The sequence below is a fragment of the Parambassis ranga genome, chromosome 5, assembly GCF_900634625.1.
Source record: "Parambassis ranga chromosome 5, fParRan2.1, whole genome shotgun sequence".
NCBI classification, from domain to species: Eukaryota; Metazoa; Chordata; class Actinopteri; family Ambassidae; genus Parambassis; species Parambassis ranga.
The window spans coordinates 8708225-8727792 of record NC_041026.1 but is presented as its reverse complement, the minus strand read 5'-3'; the positions used below and the strand labels follow the sequence as shown (position 1 = coordinate 8727792).

General features: G+C 40.8%; 3 protein-coding genes across 3 annotated transcripts; 2 read left to right on the top strand and 1 right to left on the bottom strand.

Moving 5' to 3' along the window:
* Positions 1-1553: 1553 nt before the first annotated feature.
* On the bottom strand, positions 1554-4272 carry LOC114435598 (uncharacterized). The gene is made up of 6 exons (XM_028405396.1): positions 4095-4272; positions 3867-4015; positions 3710-3783; positions 3495-3590; positions 3300-3398; positions 1554-2518 (listed from the first exon to the last, which is right to left on the bottom strand). Exons 1-6 carry the CDS (start codon positions 4203-4205, stop codon positions 2355-2357), a joined length of 693 nt encoding a protein of 230 aa, XP_028261197.1. The 5' UTR covers positions 4206-4272; the 3' UTR covers positions 1554-2354.
* Positions 4273-11805: 7533 nt separating this feature from the next.
* Positions 11806-14810, top strand: bloc1s1 (biogenesis of lysosomal organelles complex-1, subunit 1). Its single transcript, XM_028405400.1, has 4 exons — positions 11806-12007; positions 12135-12207; positions 13128-13260; positions 14148-14810. The coding sequence occupies exons 1-4, from the start codon at positions 11947-11949 to the stop codon at positions 14256-14258; spliced, it is 378 nt and encodes a 125-aa protein (XP_028261201.1). The 5' UTR covers positions 11806-11946; the 3' UTR covers positions 14259-14810.
* Positions 14811-16345: 1535 nt separating this feature from the next.
* On the top strand, positions 16346-18091 carry rdh5 (retinol dehydrogenase 5 (11-cis/9-cis)). The gene is made up of 5 exons (XM_028405383.1): positions 16346-16401; positions 16474-16796; positions 16869-17127; positions 17603-17766; positions 17871-18091. The coding sequence occupies exons 1-5, from the start codon at positions 16370-16372 to the stop codon at positions 18089-18091; spliced, it is 999 nt and encodes a 332-aa protein (XP_028261184.1). The 5' UTR covers positions 16346-16369.
* Positions 18092-19568: the final 1477 nt, after the last annotated feature.

The following is a 19568-nucleotide window of genomic DNA, read 5'->3' as shown; positions in this document are numbered from 1 at the left end:
CTTTTATTTCACTGTACTATGTTCTGTTTTATTCTATTTAACTCTTGCTCTGACTGTCGGTGTTGTAGTGCTGCTGGTACCCGAATTTCCGTGAGGGACCTTCCCAAAGGGATTAATAAAGTATATTCTATTCTATCCTATTCTATTCTAAAAACATGAGAAAATGGACTTTATCAGTACTACAGCAAATCTGCAGCTTGCACAAACACGTGATTACTTCACTGCTCACACATATTGATGTAAACAAACCTTATTGACTTTTGGTTCAACCAAACCAAAGTTTAGTCAAAGTTTAAAAAAAATCAGAAATGTTTCAAATTGTCAACTTCAAACCTTTATTTATTGCAAAGATATGAAAATGATTATTATGATTATTATGACAGTGACGGTGTACTTCAGGACAAAGCGGGCTCAGAAGATGGATGAATGGATGACAGGTGGGGTCAACCACCCTGATACACCTGGCTGCTCTGCCCTGCACATACTGTAGTATCTCATTATTGCCACAAGGGGGCAGACAAGCCTATAACTTACAGTAATTATGTGACTCATAAAAACAACAAATGGTGACATTTACCTGTTCAGGTTGGACTTTAAATAACATGTTCACAGCTGAGTAATGGCTGCCAGTGTGAAGAGGCTGCTGCAGCTGCAGAAATACTCGGCTCAAAACCTAACGTGTCAAAATGTAGGTATGAGCATCTGCTTTGTTGTCACAACTGAATCCTGACTCATCACTGCTTCAATGAAACACAGTGGCTTCTTCTAGAAGTAAAGTTTCCTCAGCACCCTGTTCTCCTCCTGTAAAACCTCCACCTCTGCATTGTGTCTTCATCCTTTTTGTGCAGCTCCATCCTCCTGTTAAGGGAACCTGCCCAGAACCCAAACAATCAGTGTGTGTCTCAGTGAAGCTGTGGTTCAGTTCCAGGGTCTCCTTGCTGCTGTCACGGTGCATGATGACTGCAGTTAGAGGCTGGACAGTACAGTGAAAAGAGATTGTATTACAGATGTCCTCTGATTATTGTGTACAATACTTTTCCAGCTGTTCTGCCTTCTTGTCTTTCCTGGAGTGAAGGTTTTAGCTCCTCTGATGGAGAGCTGGTCTTCAGGGCAGGTCAGGGGCAGCAGACACAGTCAGTCAGTCAACCACAACACATCACTGACCCATAAACAGTGAGAGAGAGACAGACTGTGTTCATTTATGATGTTTCATTTGTTCATTTCATAGTTTAGAAAGCTGTCCCCTTTTCCTTGTCATGAGGAGCCACATCAGGACCTCCTCCGTCCGCCAACAATAGATGCTAAAGCATCTAACCCTTTAACTTAAAATACATATTAGCCTCAGATAAATATCCATAAGCTGCAATTTCTAATCTTAAAATTCTGTGAAGTCTATGCCAATCATGCTGCTGAGAAAATAGCTTGTGCTGCTGAATGAGGAGTGGTATGGGTAAATGTTAGAGCCACCTGGAGGTTTTTATGGCTGTTAAATGGAATGAACCAGAACAGGTTACCAAATACTGCCCCCTCCTGGAGGAAAAAGGATCCAGATATTTACAATACGCATATTTTATTAATCCCACAGGGGACGTTTTTATCTCACATCAACATAGCCTACCATTTGCAGCAGTCATGAAGCACTTTACTACAATAAAGCAACGATGGCAAGAGGTGGATTCGAACCGGTGACTCCTGGTCAAAAGTAGGTCAAAAGTGGACTGGGCCCCACCTGACTGACAATGACAGTGAAAGAAGATGAAGTTGCTTGGGTGCTCCATCTTTGACATAACTACATCCTTTAGTTGGGTCTGTATCTGTCTGTAAGGAGTTGGGGTTTATGACCTATACAGCAGCCAGCCACCAGAGGGCAACAAAGCTATTGCAGACTCACTTGTTAGTGTGCTCTACATTTTTATTCAGTCAATGCCCCAGAAGATCCTAGAATTGCCTCTTTCTCTAGACTGGAATGGAGCCCAGGTTAGATTCAATTTATGAGGTGCCTGCAATAACAGCTGACCTATCAAGATTCAGACGCTTCAGTCTTTCTCTTTGCGTGGACTAGCTGGCACACAATACATCACATCATAGATTTTGTTTTATAAAGCTATAAACCACATTTCAGGTAAAAAGAAAAAAAAAGTGAGAAAAAAACAAATGCACACAGCTGACTGTGAATTTAGAGGGAGGATGCCAAACACTACACCTGCTGTGTGTCAACAGTAAGACCCGAAACTCGGTCCTCTGGTGTAGAGTCACACAGAACATTCAACATGGCAGAAGGAAATATTAAAACAGACTTGTACACACCCAGGTGTGCACAAAACTACACTGTAGTCACGTAAAACACTTTACTTTTAAGAAACGGTATTGTAGACAAAAACCCAAAAGTCGGTGAAACATTTCATTATTTTTTCTTGCATACTTGTTGCCTTTTCAGACACCTTGTGTTGGATGCTCTGCATGATGGCTTCAGCTTCTTGTCTAGGGATGTCATGGTATGACCTGCAGTTTTCTGAAGCTGGACATGGAGGTTAGAAAAATGAAATGACACTGTCAGGAAGTGTGAGAATTTGAAAACAGTTTTGGACATTTTTACATTTTAATAGTAACTTAAATACATCGATCATGTGGGGTATTTTCTATTTAAAAAAGCCACTTTTTGAGATTAATGCTTTGAAGTGTTCACTACCTGACGTAGAAGAATACCACAGAATGTAATAAATGAATCGTGGTGTTGCTGCATGGTGGCAGCTGGTGGAGGAAGGACTGAAGCTTGGTACTTCAGTAAAAGTACAGTTAGCAAAATATATAAATCCCTGCCAGCAGCTGTTCTCTGTGAGGCTGACACAGACACAGAATGCCCTGGTATATCCATTAATCATATTTAGGCTCTCTAAATTTAAACAGATCTTTAAAATACGCCCCCTGGTGGCTCAGTTCCAAGGAGGTTGACTCTGGATCTATGTTCAATGGTTAGCTGCAGAGGACAGGAGGCCAGAGACAGTCTATCGACTGCTGTGCTGCTGCCAAACACCAGCTCTGCTATCACTGGAGCTGATGGAGCCACCTGATTGGTTTAAACTTCTGAGGTAACAACACAATCCATATTTATGTAGATCCAGGCAACATTTTAGAGAAACTGTGTTCAGAAAATGAGTAACGACAAACACTGTAGAAATGTAATGGAGTAAAACTCTAAAAATAAAGTATACCTAAAAATGTACTTAAGTGCAGTAACAAAGTACAAATACTTAGTTACATTCCACCACTGATGGCAGGTGCCTCTACTGAAACCTCACCGTGTTCTGCTCTTAAGACCTGCGGTTTGGACCATCCAAGACACCTGGCCTGCGTCTCGAACTCCGCCAGCTCTGCAGCAGTGACGACCTTTCTCCTACCTGGTGAAGAGACGACACATAATATATCTTTTTTTCCCCTGCACGGCTGCAATCTCACTAAATTTGCATTTATATTTATTTAACTTCTCTCCTTACTGATGAGTATAAGAGCTTTAATCATATCCATCCTCTTGACAATGCAGTCGGGACATCCACTGTACAGAAACACAGAGGCTTTGCCCAGTGCAGTATCTGTTAGAAATAAAAGTGTTTAATTGAAATCTGTCACCTCTCAATGTAGATATGTTTATGTTAATAAGCATCTGCATTGTACACTTTATTAGCAAACGGTAGAGAAACAAAACCCTTACTGTTACTGTCAACTTCAAACATTTGGTTGTCCTTATAGAAAAACATCTTAGATTCTTCAAAGCAGTGTCCGTCTCTGTAAAGTCATGCACAAAAGCTCTGTTTATGCAAAACCTTGTATTTTTATCATGCTGTTAATTTATATTAAAAAGATCTTACATTGTGATTTTTATGCTGCTGTTGTAGACATTCGGAGCATCCATGGAGGTAACGTCAAAGACAAAACTGGGCCTGAGAAGAACATCTAGCACTGTCGTTGTAATACAGTGCTCTGCAGACAGAGCTAGAAAGAACCACCTCCCAGTCAGCTAAAACATGAACGTGACACAACACTGTAAGGCAGTTTGATTATTACCGTGTAAGTCATAGATGTGTTGAAAGACTTACATCAGGGCCTTCGGTGTCCCGCGGCTTCATCAGCGTCTCACAGGTCAGCGGCGCAGGCTGACCCACTGAAAGGAGACTCAACACGACCACAGCAACACAAAAGGTCCTCATGGTGGCTCAGTGAGAGCTCGTCTCTGGTGTCTCTGTCTCAGCGAGGACTGTTTTATATTTACATCACTGACCAATTATTGTTCAGGCACATCTACCCGCCCCTCTATCTTGTGGCTGTAATGCTGGTAAACCACATGTCAACATGTGATTTGATGTTTGCTCATCAAACACACTGTAAAAACTGGAGTAAAGGGGGCATCCAAACCCAGACTTCACTACTTATATCATGAAAAATCAATCAGACCTCCAAACTGTATCAAGTCATTGATTACAACATCCCCAAATCTCAGCCACTTATAGCTGAGATAAGCTCCAGCTCCCCCTGGACGTGAAAAGGACACCTACAGGAGGAAGGTGGAAAAGAAACTGAGTGAGAGACACATGAAGGAGGTCTGAGATGGTGTCAACACCATCACAGGCTATAGATCAAAGGCCACAACAGCAGGGGGGACAGTGGAGAAAGCAAACAGGCTGAACAACTTCTTCAACTGCTTTGACCAGCCCACTGTCCCCCCCTCCTCACTGCAGTGTATGACCCCCCTGACTCCATCCCCTGTGCAGCCCTCCCTCCACCTATCACCCCTCCCCCCCATCTCAACATCCATACATCACAGCAGACGGGGTGAGGGGAGAACTGAGGAGGCTCCACCCAAGGAGAGCGGCAGGCCCTGACAGAGTGCCCTCTTGGCTGCTGAGAACCTGCGCTGCTGAACTGGGGGAACCACTCCAGCATGTCTTCAACCTCAGTCTACAGCTGGGGAGAGTGCCTACCATGTGTCATCCTGTGTTGTTCCAGTTCCAAAGAGAAACTGCCCTTCATTGAGCTGAACGACTACAGACCGGTGGCACTCACATCACAGCTGATGAAGACAATGGAGCAGCTCATCCTCAACCTCCTCAAGCCCCAAGTGCATCAGGCCCAGGACCCCCTACAGTTTGCCTATCAGGCAGGTGTGGGTGTGGAGGACGCCATTCTCTACCTCCTACACCGTGTTCAAGCACACCTTGACAAAGGGAGGGGCACAGTGAGGATTCTTTTTTTGGACTTCTGAAGTGCCTTCAACACCATCCAGCCCCTGCTGCTACTGGACAAACTGAGGGAGATGCTAGTGGACCACTACTTGGTGTCCTGGATTGCTGACTACCTCACAGAGAGACTGCAGTACGTAAAGGACACCACATCGGACACTGTCATTAGCAGCAAGGAGCTCCCCAGGGGACGGTGCTGGCCCCCCTCCTCTTCACCCTTTACACCTCAGACTTCTGCTACAACTCAGAACTGTGTCACATCCAGAAGTTTGCAGATGACACAGCTATCGTGGGGTGTATCAGGGATGATGGAGAGGACGAGTACAGGAGTGTCGTCAGCAACTTTGTCACCTGGAGTCAGGTGAACCATCTCCAGCTTAACACCTCAAAGACTAAGGAGCTGGTCAGAAGCATGTCCAGTGATCATCAGGGACAAAGAGGTGGAGATTGTAGGCCACTACAAGTACCTCGGGTTGTGGCTGGACAACAAGCTGGACTGGACATGCTGTACAGATCACCTGTACAAGAAGGGCCAGAGCCGCCTGTACTTCCTGCAAAGACTGGGAGCCTTCAACATCTGCAGGAAACTCCTGTGGATGTTCTACCAGTCTGCGGGGGGGTAATATGAAAAGGTGTGCTAACCGGCTGGACAAACTTATCAGGCGGGCCGGCTCTGTGGTCGGCATGAAGCTGGTCTCCCTGGTTGGGGGGGTGGGGGAGGGGGGTGGGGGGTGAACACTAGGAGGAGGACACCAGGAGAACACTAAGAAAACTTCTGACCATTGTGGACGATGCCAGTCATCCTCTGCACACTGTCATCAGCGCTCAGAGGAGCCTTCAACACATGTCCAATAACTTATATGTGCAATAATCCATCTATGCTGGTGTGCAATGCTTGTACATAATTCCTCTTATCTTTTATTTCACTGTACTATGTTCTATTTTATTCTATTTTATTCTATTTAACTCTTGCTCTGACTGTCGGTGTTGTAGTGCTGCTGGCACCCGAATTTCCCTGAGGGACCTTCCCAAAGGGATTAATAAAGTATATTCTATTCTATTCTAAAAACATGGACTTTATCAGTACTACAGCAAATCTGCTGCAGCCTGCACAAACAAGCGATTACTTCACTGCTCACACATATTGATGTAAACAAACCTTATTGACTTTTGGTTCAACCAAACCAAAGTTTAGTCAAAGTTAAAAAAAAATCAGAAATGTGTCAAATTGTCAACTTCAAACCTTTATTTATTGCAAAGATATGAAAATTATTATTATGATTATTATGACAGTGACGGTGTACTTCAGGACAAAGCGGGTTCAGAAGATGGATGAATGGATGATAGGTGGGGACAAACACCCTGATACACATGGCTGCTCTGTCCTGCACATACTGTAGTATCTCATTATAGCGTGTAGGGCTGGTAGGTATAGTTACAGTCGCCTCAGCCACAGGTATAACAGGTGTTAGGGCTGATAAAATCTTAACCTTTAGCACAGCTATGCTGCTCTAGGCCTACGCTGTCGGGGGGCACAAACATGATCCACTGAGCAGTTTCCCCCTCACCATCTGACCTCTCCTCTACTCTCCTTAGTCTGGCTCATACTGGTAATATCGTCTCATACTCTGTGTTTACTGCCTTCCTCGTAGTTTTGTGTCTCGCTCTCGCTCTCTCTCTCTTTGCAGGTCTCCAGTCCTACATGCTGACCTGCAGTCCGGCCCCTGATCTCTCCTGTGCTCATTGACTTCACCAGCCCCTGCTGCTCATCTTTGCTTTGATTACTATCAAATTACTGTTTCTACTTATGGACTGACAATATATAAAGATATCCATTATAATATAATCACTGTTTCATCTTGCTTGTCATGTTTGCTCTGTACTGTATCATGTTTGCTGCATGTTTGCTCCTCTCTCTCTTTCTGGGTTTCTGTGAAGCGCTTTGAGACAATTTCTGATTGTATAATGCACAGTTTTTTTAATTCAGTTTTATTATATAAATAAAACTGAATTGAATTGAATTATAGCCACAAGGGGGCAGACAAGCCTATATGTAAGTGAGGAAAACACTTTATGAATGAATAATTTTTATTTTTGTTTTTTTCAATACAGTACAATTACAAAATACAATTACACAATTCATCTCAAAACCAAAAAAAGGGAATAGGCTGAAGCATCTAGCTTATTTTTGCCTATCCCTAATCACCCCAAAAAGTCAGCCAAACATAGATTTTACTAAATTAAATCACATACATCATTTACCTTTCGGTTTTCCTTTTACATTTCCTTGTAGTTATCAATTAATTTATATTTTAAAGATTTTCTGAACTTTAAAAAAGAACTGCTTGTTTTAAAATGATCATCAAGCTCATTCCACAATTTTGTGCCTAAAACAGAAATACATCTACTCTTGACATTAGTTCTTACTTTAAGTCTCTCAAAAATAAATAAACCTCTTAAATTATAATGCCCATCTCTGATTTTAAATAACCTTTGTAGGCTAAACGGAAGACTTTTGTTCATGGCACAAAATGGTATTTCCAATGTTTTTAAATATACAATGTCCATCAATTTTAAAGCATTGGATTCCACAAAGAGCTTATCAGTATGTTCACAGTATGAGGCTTTGTTTATGATTCTTATTGCTCTTTTTTGAAGCTTCACTATTGAATCAATAATTAAATAATATTTCCCCAAATTTCTGCACAATATGACATGTATGGTAACACCAGTAATGACTACAAGATAAACAGACATTTCTCATTTCTAACTCTATAGATTATGCCTATAGCTTTAGATAGCTTACTTTTGATATATTCTATATGTGGTTTCCAACATAGTGTGTGGTCTATTGTAACTCCTAAGAACTTATTCTCATAAACCCTCTCTATTTCGGATCCACTTAAAAACAACTTAATTTCTTGTTTTGCTTGACCTGCACCAAAAAACATATATTTTGTTTTCTTTTCATTTAAAGATAATTTGTTTAAATCAAACCACGTTTTTAAATAGCTTGAAGCTACCGCTTGAACTTTAAGTAGCAATTGTTTCAAATCACAACCTGAACAAACTAAATTAGTGTCATCTGCAAACATAACAAATTTTAAGATATTGGACACCTTACAAATATCATTTATATAAAGTATAAACAGCTTTGGCCCCAGGACTGATCCTTGAGGTACTCCACAAGATATCCTTCTCTGTTGCGATACTATACCATTAATTTCCACATACTGAAATCTGTCATTTAAGTAGCTCTTTAACCAGCTTTTTGCCACTCCTCTTATTCCATAGTATTCACATTTCTGCAACAGTAATGAGTGATCAATCGTATCAAAAGCTTTGCTCAAATCTATAAAAGCCCCAATAGCATACTGCTTATTATCTATTGCTGTTGATATGTTTTCCACAAAATCCATCACTGTCCAGTCTTATAACAAATAGTTTTTCTAGGATTTTGGAAAATTGAGATAATAAAGAAACTGGTCTATAGTTTGAAACTATATCCTTTTGTCCATTTTTATAAGCAGGAAATACCTTTGCCAGTTTCATTTTCTCTGGAAAAATTCCAGTTGAAAAAGACATGTTGCATATATATGTTAAGGGTTCAACTATACAATCAATCAGAGTTTTAATTATTGACATGTCAATGTTGTTTGAGTCTGTGGATTTTTTGTTCTTAAACTTTCTAACTACTTCTAACACATCACTCTCACACACTCCCCCAAGAAACATGCAGTTATTGACAGAAGTATTAAAGTCTTTTACTTTCCCATCATTATGTGGAATTTCTTTTGCTAAATTTGGACCCACACTTACAAAAAAATATTAAATATGTTAACAATCTCCTGAATGTTATCTGTAACAGAACCATCTTCTCTAACAGTGTGAGTAGGGAAAGATTTACATTTGTGTTGTTCAAGCACGTCTCTAATAACACCCCATGTTGCTTTCATATCAGTTTTATATTTGTGCAGTAAAGTACTGTAGTAATACTGTTTTTGTTCTCTCAAAATAGCTGTCAGTTTATTTTTATATTTTTTTATATTTGTCCTCTTTGTCCTTAGTTTGGTGCTTTATATACTCTCTGTACAGCTGATTTTTCTTTTTACAAGCTTTTTCCAAGTTTTCCTTATCTTATTAGCCTTTAGTCTCATTTCTTTTAAACGTCTCCAAAAATGCATTATAAGCCCTGTTAGTGTTGTTTACATATACTTCCTGCCAATTATGGCTCGTCGTCGTGGAGTTCTATAAATACAAGTGATTACCATATTTTTTGCTCTTTCCCTGCTTACTTCAATAGTTACACTTTCCATTAAATCATCAATAACCGTACTCGTGTGGTCAATTATTTTACATTTTATACCATTCATTACAAACAGGGCAACACCCCCTCCTCTTTTGTTCAACCTGTTCCGTTTAAATAATTCATAGCCCTCTAGTTGAATGTCCAACTTCTTACTATCACACAACCAAGTCTCTGAGATGGCTACAACACTAAATTTAAATAGCAGCTGTTGTAAATACCCTTTCATTTTAGAAAAATTGCAATAGAGGCTCCTGCTGTTAAAGTGAATTACAGAAAAACATTCTTGTGTCATTTCGAGTTCATCTTCTGAATAATAACCACTATCCCATTGTAAGTTCTGGAAGAAGTATTCATCTGGGTCAATGCTACTTTCTAAATCATAAGTTTTATGCTCTTGAGGATTCAGCGTTGTAAATTTATCTCCACTCTCTCTTGCTATATCAAACATTTTTGATTTTTACATTAAAACAGACAGATAACAACAGAAAAATCAACAACAACAAAAAAAACATAATCTTCATCACCTTATAGATCTTCATCTGTATCGATCCAGTTCTTTGATTTCCCTAATGGTTATTATTTTTGCTTGCTCAGGCGTTCTGTTGAGTTTGATCATTACTTTACAGTTCCTTGTCCAAGTGTCTTGAATCCGCTTTTCTTTTTTTAGCATTCTTGCTTGGCGTGCAATTTTAGCATTTTTCCTTGTCAGATGTTCATTTACATACACTCCAGTGCCTTTTAGTTTCTTTGTTAACTCTAACAGTTCAATTTTGTGTTTCCTGTTGGCAAATCTTATGATTATCTTTGGTGTATTTTGTTTTTGCGGAATGGTGTGGCATGCCACCATATTTTTAGCATCTAGAAGGATGTCCTTGCTGTTGAAAAACCTAATGACTTGTTGATGGAGCGTCTTCTCCCACCTTGTCTCCAGCTGTAACCCTGGCGTAGGAGCGGTGGGTTGTCACATATCCAGATATGACCAGGTCATCCATTCTTGTGCTTTGTTCTAGTTCATCCACTTTTCTCTCCAGCTCTTCAATGTTCTTATCCTTTTCCTGAATCACAGTCTTCAGTTGTCGCACCTCATCAATCAAAGACACCAAATCTTCTTTTTTTACCATCTTGCTCAGTTCATCTGACATATAGTTCAGCGACTTCTTAATTTCCTCAATATCTTCTGCAAACTTCTTTGCCATCTTGTCTTGCTGATTTTCCAGGTGATGCAGTGGGCCTTTGCTGGTTCACCACCACATTTACCTAAGGTGGCCTTTAGCTTCAATAACGTCAAAAATATTTCCAAAAATTAAAGCGGCCCTTTACAAAGAAGTTCAAATGTTGTATTAAATCAATGCATGGCAGCTCCTTCAGGAAATATTTAATGGATTGTCAGAGCTGGATTGTCAGAGCTGACGCACAAATGGTGACACTTACCTGTTCAGGTTGGACTTTAAATAACATGTTCACAGCTGTAATCGCTGCCAGTGTGAAGAGGCTGCTGCAGCTGCAGAAATAATCAGCTCAAAACCTATAAGCCCAGAACCCAAACAATCGGTGTGTGTCTCAGCAAAGCTGTGGTTCAATTCCAGGGTCTCCTTGCTGCTGTCACTGTGCTTTATGACTGCAGTCAGAGGCTGGAGAGTAAGGTGAAAAAAGATTGTATTGCAGATAAATATTGTGTAAAATACTTTTTCAGCATACTTTTCCTGTTCTGCCTTTTCGTCTTTCCTGGAGTGAAGTTTTTAGCTCCTCTGATGGAGATCTGGTCTTTAGGGCAGATGTAGGCGATGAAGGTCAGGGGCAGCAGCAGTGGTGTGGGTAAATGTTAGAGACATCTGAAGGTTTTTATGGCTGTTTAATGGTATGGACCAGAACAAGTTACCAAATACTGCCCCCTCCTGGTGGGTAAAGGATCCAGATGTTTACAATAAGCATGTTTTATTAATCCCACATGGGAAGTAGTCATCTCACATCAACGTAGCCTACCATTTGCAGCTGTCTAGAAGCACTGTACTACAATAAAGCAACTATGGCAAAGGGTGGATTCGAACCGGGGACTCCTGGTCAAAAGTAAGTTTGAGGTTAGAGCCACGCACCGACCGAAACAAAACACAACATCCCAATTTTCACCGTGAATGGCTGTGACATGGTGAAAATGACGTGGGTCATTGTCCAAAATGTTCATAAAACGCCACCAAAACCTCTATGCCACTATAAATAGAACCACGTGAGTCCAGGACGCTGTAATAACCCGCGTCACGTGATTCTGGTGCTTGGTCTCGTGACTACGACCATACGATACATGGGTGCTAGCCAGCTAGCAGCATGAATGTGTGGTAAATAATCTGCAGTTTCGTTAAACGGATAGACATCAACGATACAATAACAACGACTACTGAAGGGAAGATGTTGTCTCGTCTTCTGAAGGAGCACCAGGCAAAGCAAAATGAGCGGAAGGAGCTTCAGGGTGAGTAAGAGCGAAAGATTGGTTAGCTTTCATGCTAACCAATGCTAAAAATAAAGAGGTGTGGTGCTGTGAGTCCCACAAACTAGCTGATTATGTTCTTATGCCTCTTTTATATGTTCTTGCACAGAGAGACGCAGACGTGAAGCTATCTGCGCCGCCACCTGTCTGACAGAAGCCCTGGTAGACCACCTTAACGTTGGGTATGATTGTGACACAAATCCCTCTGCTAGCTTCTACTACCAACTTTACACGGTTGTTAGACCTTTTTGTCCACATTCTACTACACAATAATAATCAGCACTTATCTTACATTAGCGTACACAGTTTAAGTTGCATGTTACCAGTGCTATCAAGTGATTAGTTTTATTATAATCACTTTAGGATTGATTGTTTTTACATTATATCAGGTAGTAGTGAAATCCTCAATGCAGTGCCTTCATATAGTTTGTTGCCTCCAAATAACAGTTGAAAGCTAAAATACAATAATTTGGATTGTAATATAACTTTTAATTGATTATACAGACGAGATTCTTTTCCTTCTCTTGCACAGTATGCAAATGCCTAAGTGACAAACACCAACTGTATAGATTTTATAGGTATCTTATGCCCTGGCTGCAGGCCAATTTGTTCTTGGGCAAGACACTTAACCCTAAGTTGCTCCCAGTGGTTGCACCACTGGTGTCTGAATATGTGTGTGTGCGAATGGGGGTAAATGTGAAGTAGTGTGAAGCACTTTGAGTATCCGAGTAGGTAGAAAAGCACTATATAAGTACAGACCATTTATCATTTACAGATGCACAGCTACAAAACCGTACCTCAGACTCATGTGGGTTTCCCAGCACTAAATAAAGTTAAATCTATTTCTGGACAGATTTAACTGCCCAAATGTGTAACACATCCATAAATAGTTTGCTGAAACCGAGACAATCAGCTTAAAGTCTGAGAGTAAGATGCAAAGACCATTGTTGTGCTGTTCTTTTATGAAAACAGATTATGACCAAAATCCTTTAGTGACGCGGTGAGATCTTGAGATCTATGTTAACTTTAACACTAGACTGTGTTACATTTGACACAGTATCTATACATAAATTGTGTTTTAATTTTTTTTTCTCATCTTAAGTGTTTCTCAGGCATATGTCAACCAGCGTAAGCTTGACCACGAGGTAAAGACTCTCCAAGTGCAGGCGAGCCAGTTCTCTAAACAGACTGCTCAGTGGATCAGCATGGTGGAAGGGTTCAATCAGGCCTTAAAGGTATGCTATACTAAAAAGTCACCTGTTGTGTTTAATCTGTGATTATACAGGGCCTGCTTTGCTTTTTAACCTTTATGTTTAGATGTCAGATCATCCCATGTGGTGCTGCTTACATTTGTAATAAATAAAGGAAACACTAGTGATGTCCAAAGAAAGCAATGAAGCAGTATTGAACCACTTTGTGTGACAATTGTGTCGAGTATGGGTTCATTCATTCAAAACTTAGTTTTAGTGACATCTAGTGGTGAAATAGGACACAGTGTCTTAATTACGTGATGAGCGTAACCAGGGTGTGTGATGTACATATATTTTAGTTAAGACTGATTAATTGGTTTCGGTCGGTTGATTCTATAAACGTATGTGTTGCAGTAGGAGCTTGTGGATATGTCTGGATAGTAATTCAAACATTTTTATTGTTAAACAATATTTTTTCCACTGTTTTGGACTGAGCCGGTTTAAGCAAAGTCTCACGTTACAAAGCAGTGTCGAGTGGTTTTAAAACCAGTCATGTGATTCACTGAGAGGACCGAAGCAGTTACTGTTCAGGCGTCATCGGTCACATGGGATTTCCCGCACCAAAGCAAGCTTTGAAGCAGTGGTTTAACATAAATGCTGCTGGAACTCCGAAGCTTGTATCGGAGCGTCGGTGTCACTACAGCACACATTGTTTTATCAGGGTTACTAAAAGCTGATATGGTCCCACGAGGGCTTTGACACAGATTCGTGATCCCAGCAAATCTGACAGATGGTAGATGCAATTTTCAAATGAGTTTCCATCCTCCCATTTATACAGCTTACAACATCTTTTCAGGTTTCTTATGTCATGACAGTCATTACAGAAATCTAAACACACGATAAATTTGTGTTTTCTGCTTCCTTTTGAACAGGAAATTGGGGATGTGGAGAACTGGGCCCGCAGTATTGAGATGGACATGAGGACGATCGCCACCGCTCTGGAGTACGTCCACAAGGGTCAACTTCAGTCTGCGTGTTCATAGATGCCATGGTCAACATTTTACAGCTGAAGCTATATACACTGGAATAACACTGGCTCATATGACCCCTGTCAGGAAATGTGCAGCAGTGCGTCAGTGTCAGCATTACTTTGCTTGTCTTTAAGCCGCTGTGAGGCTGACGGTTACTTTGTTCAGACAAATGTCAAACATCCGTGCAGCAATGATTTAAGTTCTTGTGTTAGCAACACTATTGAGAAGAGTAAGCCCACAATGAAGCTAGAGATCAGGTTTACGCCTGACATTTTGGTGCTTTGCGTCTCTATGGAACAATTAGAGCAAAAGGTAATTATATAGGGGAAGTAAGGTGCTGCATGTGTTAGACGTGGTTCACCCCCTTGTAGTAGGTTTAAGGGGCCAGGCACACATATCCACCTGTGTACATGTCTGATGAATTTTATAGGACTTCTCCATCTCAGCACCTGATGCCTAAATTATTGTACATCTGTGTTTATGTATTGCATGTAAAGTGAAGTACTTTAAATTTTGTTACAACTTAGTAACGGAAAATTGTTTTATTAAAGTTTTAAAAATGTTTTGTTGTTTTTTTGTTATTAAACTATGTGGAAAAAAAAGGTCAAGCAACAAAAAGTGTGAGTGTAAAGGACTATTTCAGGGGTCAGTAGAGGGCAGACAAAGATTAAACATTACACAAATAGCACAGATTTATATGTGTTTAGGCCGAGGTGCAGTGCATTTGAATGGAGAAAGGTTAATCAAGGACGTCTGGTGTAAAGACTTTTTGAGCTTAGTCGTGCTTGTTGCAAAACTAGAAGTCCTTAAAAGGTCTAAAAGAAAGGTTTGCATCAGAACCGCTAGATGCAATAACTGAATAGCTGTGATTGGTTAATTCATGGAATGTGTGACGTGAAGGAAAGGTTATGTCACAGTGCATGTGGCCGTGGACTTTGCTCACGTATTTATGAACATGTTTGATAACAAAATTCACTCTTAATTCATCAAACAGCTGACAGATGCTTCACTGTTGTGTATGTTTGGGCACTGATGCCCTTTCACATCATCTTCTCTGTGTCACCTGCGTGGTCTGAATACATGTGTCAGAACAAGTTCTCTTGTCAACAACTGTAGAGAACTGGATGTAATGTAAAAATTTACTTTTCACATTCTCTGGATATCTAAACAAAAATCCAAGTGTAGTGAACAGAAATCCTATTGTTTTTTTCTGTTTATTTGTTTTTTGTGTCATTGCCTACAACTTTTTGTTCCCCCACACAAACCAAATGGTTAAGGATTGGGGATTACCATTACTGGACTTGTCTTAAGGGATAAACCGCGGGGATAAAGCCTCCTTCCGTCCAGCCCCTCCGAGCTGAGACCGAAGAATAACCAGAAAGGGAAAGGGAAGAGGACGAATAGCTCGGTGAGATCCATCACTTCTCAAAAGGAGAAAAGGTAAGATACTTTCATACCTAATTTTTTTTTATCTCATCCCTGATCTACTATAGTACTATATATTGTTGTAGTGTAATGAATTATTAACAATTTGATTTAATGCCATTATTAGTGCGTAATGTAAATCAGTTTAATTACTAATAACTCATTTCACTGAATATCTTATGTCTAAATGTTCTTATGACAACCATAGTAGTATTTAGGAGAATTTCCATCTGTTTGGTCGCCCCCGGACGTTTGTTTTTTTTTTTCATTCATCAATAAGCCTGCAAACTAATTGGTGTCCAGAAATGTGCAGCCTAAGCAGCTCCGTCACGGGTATTAAAATTATACCTTAAAACATTGCACAACCCCCTCCTTAAGTCTCACTGCCTCACAAATGCCTTTCTTTCTTCTGTAAGAGTATTAGGCAAAGATTTCTCATGTGCCCAAAGCAGCTATGTATCACAGGCCCTCAGTGGAAAACAAAAATCTGTTTTGACCAGTCGTGGTGACAAGCGGTCAATAAACTCTGTATCATTATGAAATTCGAGTGGGGATTTGGTGGCAGCACATTCCTGAAGTAAGTGTTAGTGTGTTTCAGTGTCTGATAACTGAATCTGAACTTTGCTCAACATGTTTTTGTTTGTTTGTTTTTCAGTCCTGCAGGTGACCGAAAATCCACCTCACATCCTGACGGCAGTATGGATACACAGTTCCTTTATGACCGTTTAGGGTAAGAATTTACCAGCTGCAGCTTGACTGGATGAACTCTTCCCGGAAATCAAATGTTCTCCTTCTCTTTTAGGGAAAACGCCTGGCTGTACATCATTGCTACTTTTGTGGTGTTGTGGATTCTCGTGTGGCTGTACAGAGACAGCCTGGAGATTGACAACGTTGCAAATAAATATGTCTTTGTGACGGGCTGTGACAGCGGGTTTGGAAACCTGCTGTGTAGGAAGCTCGACCGTAAAGGTTTCCGCGTGCTGGCTGGCTGCCTCACCGAGAAAGGAGCTGATGATCTGAAAAGAGTGACGGGCCCTTCTTTGAAGACCGTCCTGCTGGATGTAACCAGTCAGGACAGCATCCAGAAAGCAATGGAGTGGACCAAGCAGGAGGTTGGAGAAAAGGGTGAGCGCTAGATCCCATAAGGACCTTTAGTTAGTTCTCACAGGGCAGATCTCTAATGTCTCTCCTCTCCAGGACTTTGGGGTATCGTGAACAATGCTGGGCGCTCATTACCTATGGGCCCTTCAGAGTGGATGAAGGTGGAGGATTTCCACAGCACACTGAAAGTCAACATGAACGGAGTGATCGCCATGACGATGACCTTTCTGCCCCTCATCAGAAAGGCTCAGGGCCGCATCGTGAATGTGGCATCAGTGCTGGGCAGGGTGGCTGCAAATGGTGGTGGATACTGCATCTCCAAGTTTGCAGTGGAGTCTTTCTCTGACTGCCTCAGGTAAGACTGACTCACACTTACTGTGACGACATGTACACAGCAGATATTCTTCCCTGGACCCACTTTCTTTTTTATTCAGGAAGACTCTGCTGTGTTTAGGGGGGGACTCACAGTCACACCGTGTGTCTGTCATTCCATCCAATAGATTGCACTATTATACAAAACTCACAACCTCGGCATTTACCCTAAAGAAATATTACCTTTGAGATCGGATAGGGAGGAATATGTGTCTCTTTTTAGCTTATAAGTCTAATGTGTGTAAAAACCTATGACTTTACAATCAGAGCCTCTGATTCAGAGGAGAGCAATAAATTGGCTTGAGGGGTTTTTCACAACCTGGCAACCCAAAAAAGTGTACAGTAATGATAATATTAGATCAAAACCTCTCACAAACTGTCACACAACATACAAAGAACAGTTGTTGATCGTCTGAGTTGACAAAAAATATGTTTTTACGTGACATCCCTTTATTCAGGAGAGACATCAACTACTTTGGTGTCAACGTGTGCATCATCGAGCCCGGCTTTTTTAAGACTGCAGTGACGAGCCTGGACCCCCTTGAGAGGGAGCTCCACCGCCTGTGGAACCAGCTCGCCCCTGAAGTACAAGCCAGCTATGGAGACAAGTACCTTGATAAGTGTGAGTGGAGTGTTTTTCTATTCAATCTCTCTCAATCTCCCCAAAAAAACAAAAAAACAACAACAACAACAACTGTTGGCATCATTTGATTTCTTTCCTTTCAGACATTAAAGTGCAGCGTTTGATCATGAACGCCGTCTGCGACTCTGACCTCACCAAGGTGACCAACTGCATGGAACACGCTCTGACTGCCGCCCACCCTCGCACGCGCTACAGCGCCGGCTGGGACGCCAAGCTCCTCTGGATCCCCCTCTCCTACATGCCTTCCTGGGTGGTTGATATTGGACTGAAGCTGGTGCTGCCACGTCCTTCAAAGAGCGTCTAACTCGTGACATGACTTTGAGGAAATGCCTTCAAAGCTGTCAGCCTAATAATAAACCCATATTCCTTATCTGTGTACACTGGCCATGCAATCATCTGATGTTGTCATTATTATATTTATATGTGCATAATCTGCCATGAAATGTTATATATATTCCTTGTTATATAGGCAATATGATTATAAGCTAAATTGACTGTATACATATTGTATTGTGTGTTAACACTCTGCTGTGCCTTTGAACACTGTTATTTATCTTGCTTGATATGGGTGATGTTAACCATCAGTGGCTAAATAAAGAACATTTGAGAGCTAACGATGAGCTTACCGTGGACAGCAATAAAGCAGGACTCTAAGGGATAGTATGATCATTTCAAGAGGGATAGTATGATCATTTTAATGGTATTGCAACAAACAAAGATGTGCAGTGCATGTCTGCAGTTCTCTGTGTTGTAGGACTGTGTGATTGTGGACTCCATGCCGATGGCTGGCATGATGTTTCCAGATTGTCCGTTCCCTTTCTTCTCTTGCTGAAATTACTTCAAATTTGGTACAGTGCATTTGACCTTAGTGATAAAAAAAAAATTAATGACCTCAGGAACATGCCAATTGGATCTCCAGGTTTAGTTCAGACATTTTAAAGAGTTCCGCCCTTTAGGCTCGATCTGATTGGCTATTGCAGCTCACTTACAGCGCATGGGAGCCTGCTCTGTTGATTCTGAAGGCCTTTAGACAGATTTCATAGAACCTGGCAACACAAGCTAGCTAAAATATGATTGGATAAAAACTCTACCATAACATACAACACTGGAAGCAGCTCAACCAAGCATGTGGATATAATATGTGTTTTTTTTTTTTTTTTTGAGTATTCTCAGAAGAGAAGGCCTTGCTGGCCCTGACGGCCCACCACTGACACATACATATATCCTAACTACTAAAACAAGCAATAACCTGGTGGACACTACAGTGAAACGCCAACAGATGGCGCTAAAACACAAGTAAAGTACCACCATGTGTATGTGGTCCCCCGTACCAGGGTTTCTTTTGTTCATTTTGAATGCATTTCTGCTATTTGATGAACACAATTTCTATTTTGCTCACGTAAAATAAATCACAATCAACAAAATTGATATTAGAAGTCAAACATATTGTGTTTCAGTAAATTCTCCTGCTGGTTAAGCAAACAAACTGCTGTTTAATTATCCTAAAATACAGCAAACTCTGAAAAAACAAGTTAAAATCTATGATCATCAGACTAATGCTGCTTTAATACTCAAATCGTAATGGTACATATGATTTAGTAATAAGCTGTTTCTGTTATCAGGCTGACAGAATGTACTGAAGAGGTTCAGCTGCTGGCTACTACACTAATAACATGTGGTACATGTTGACCGAGTGTTATTACACAACAGGTCAAAGGCTCTCTTTGACATAAATAGCTCAGACGAGTGTGTGACATGAAGTGTTGTAATTTGATCACACC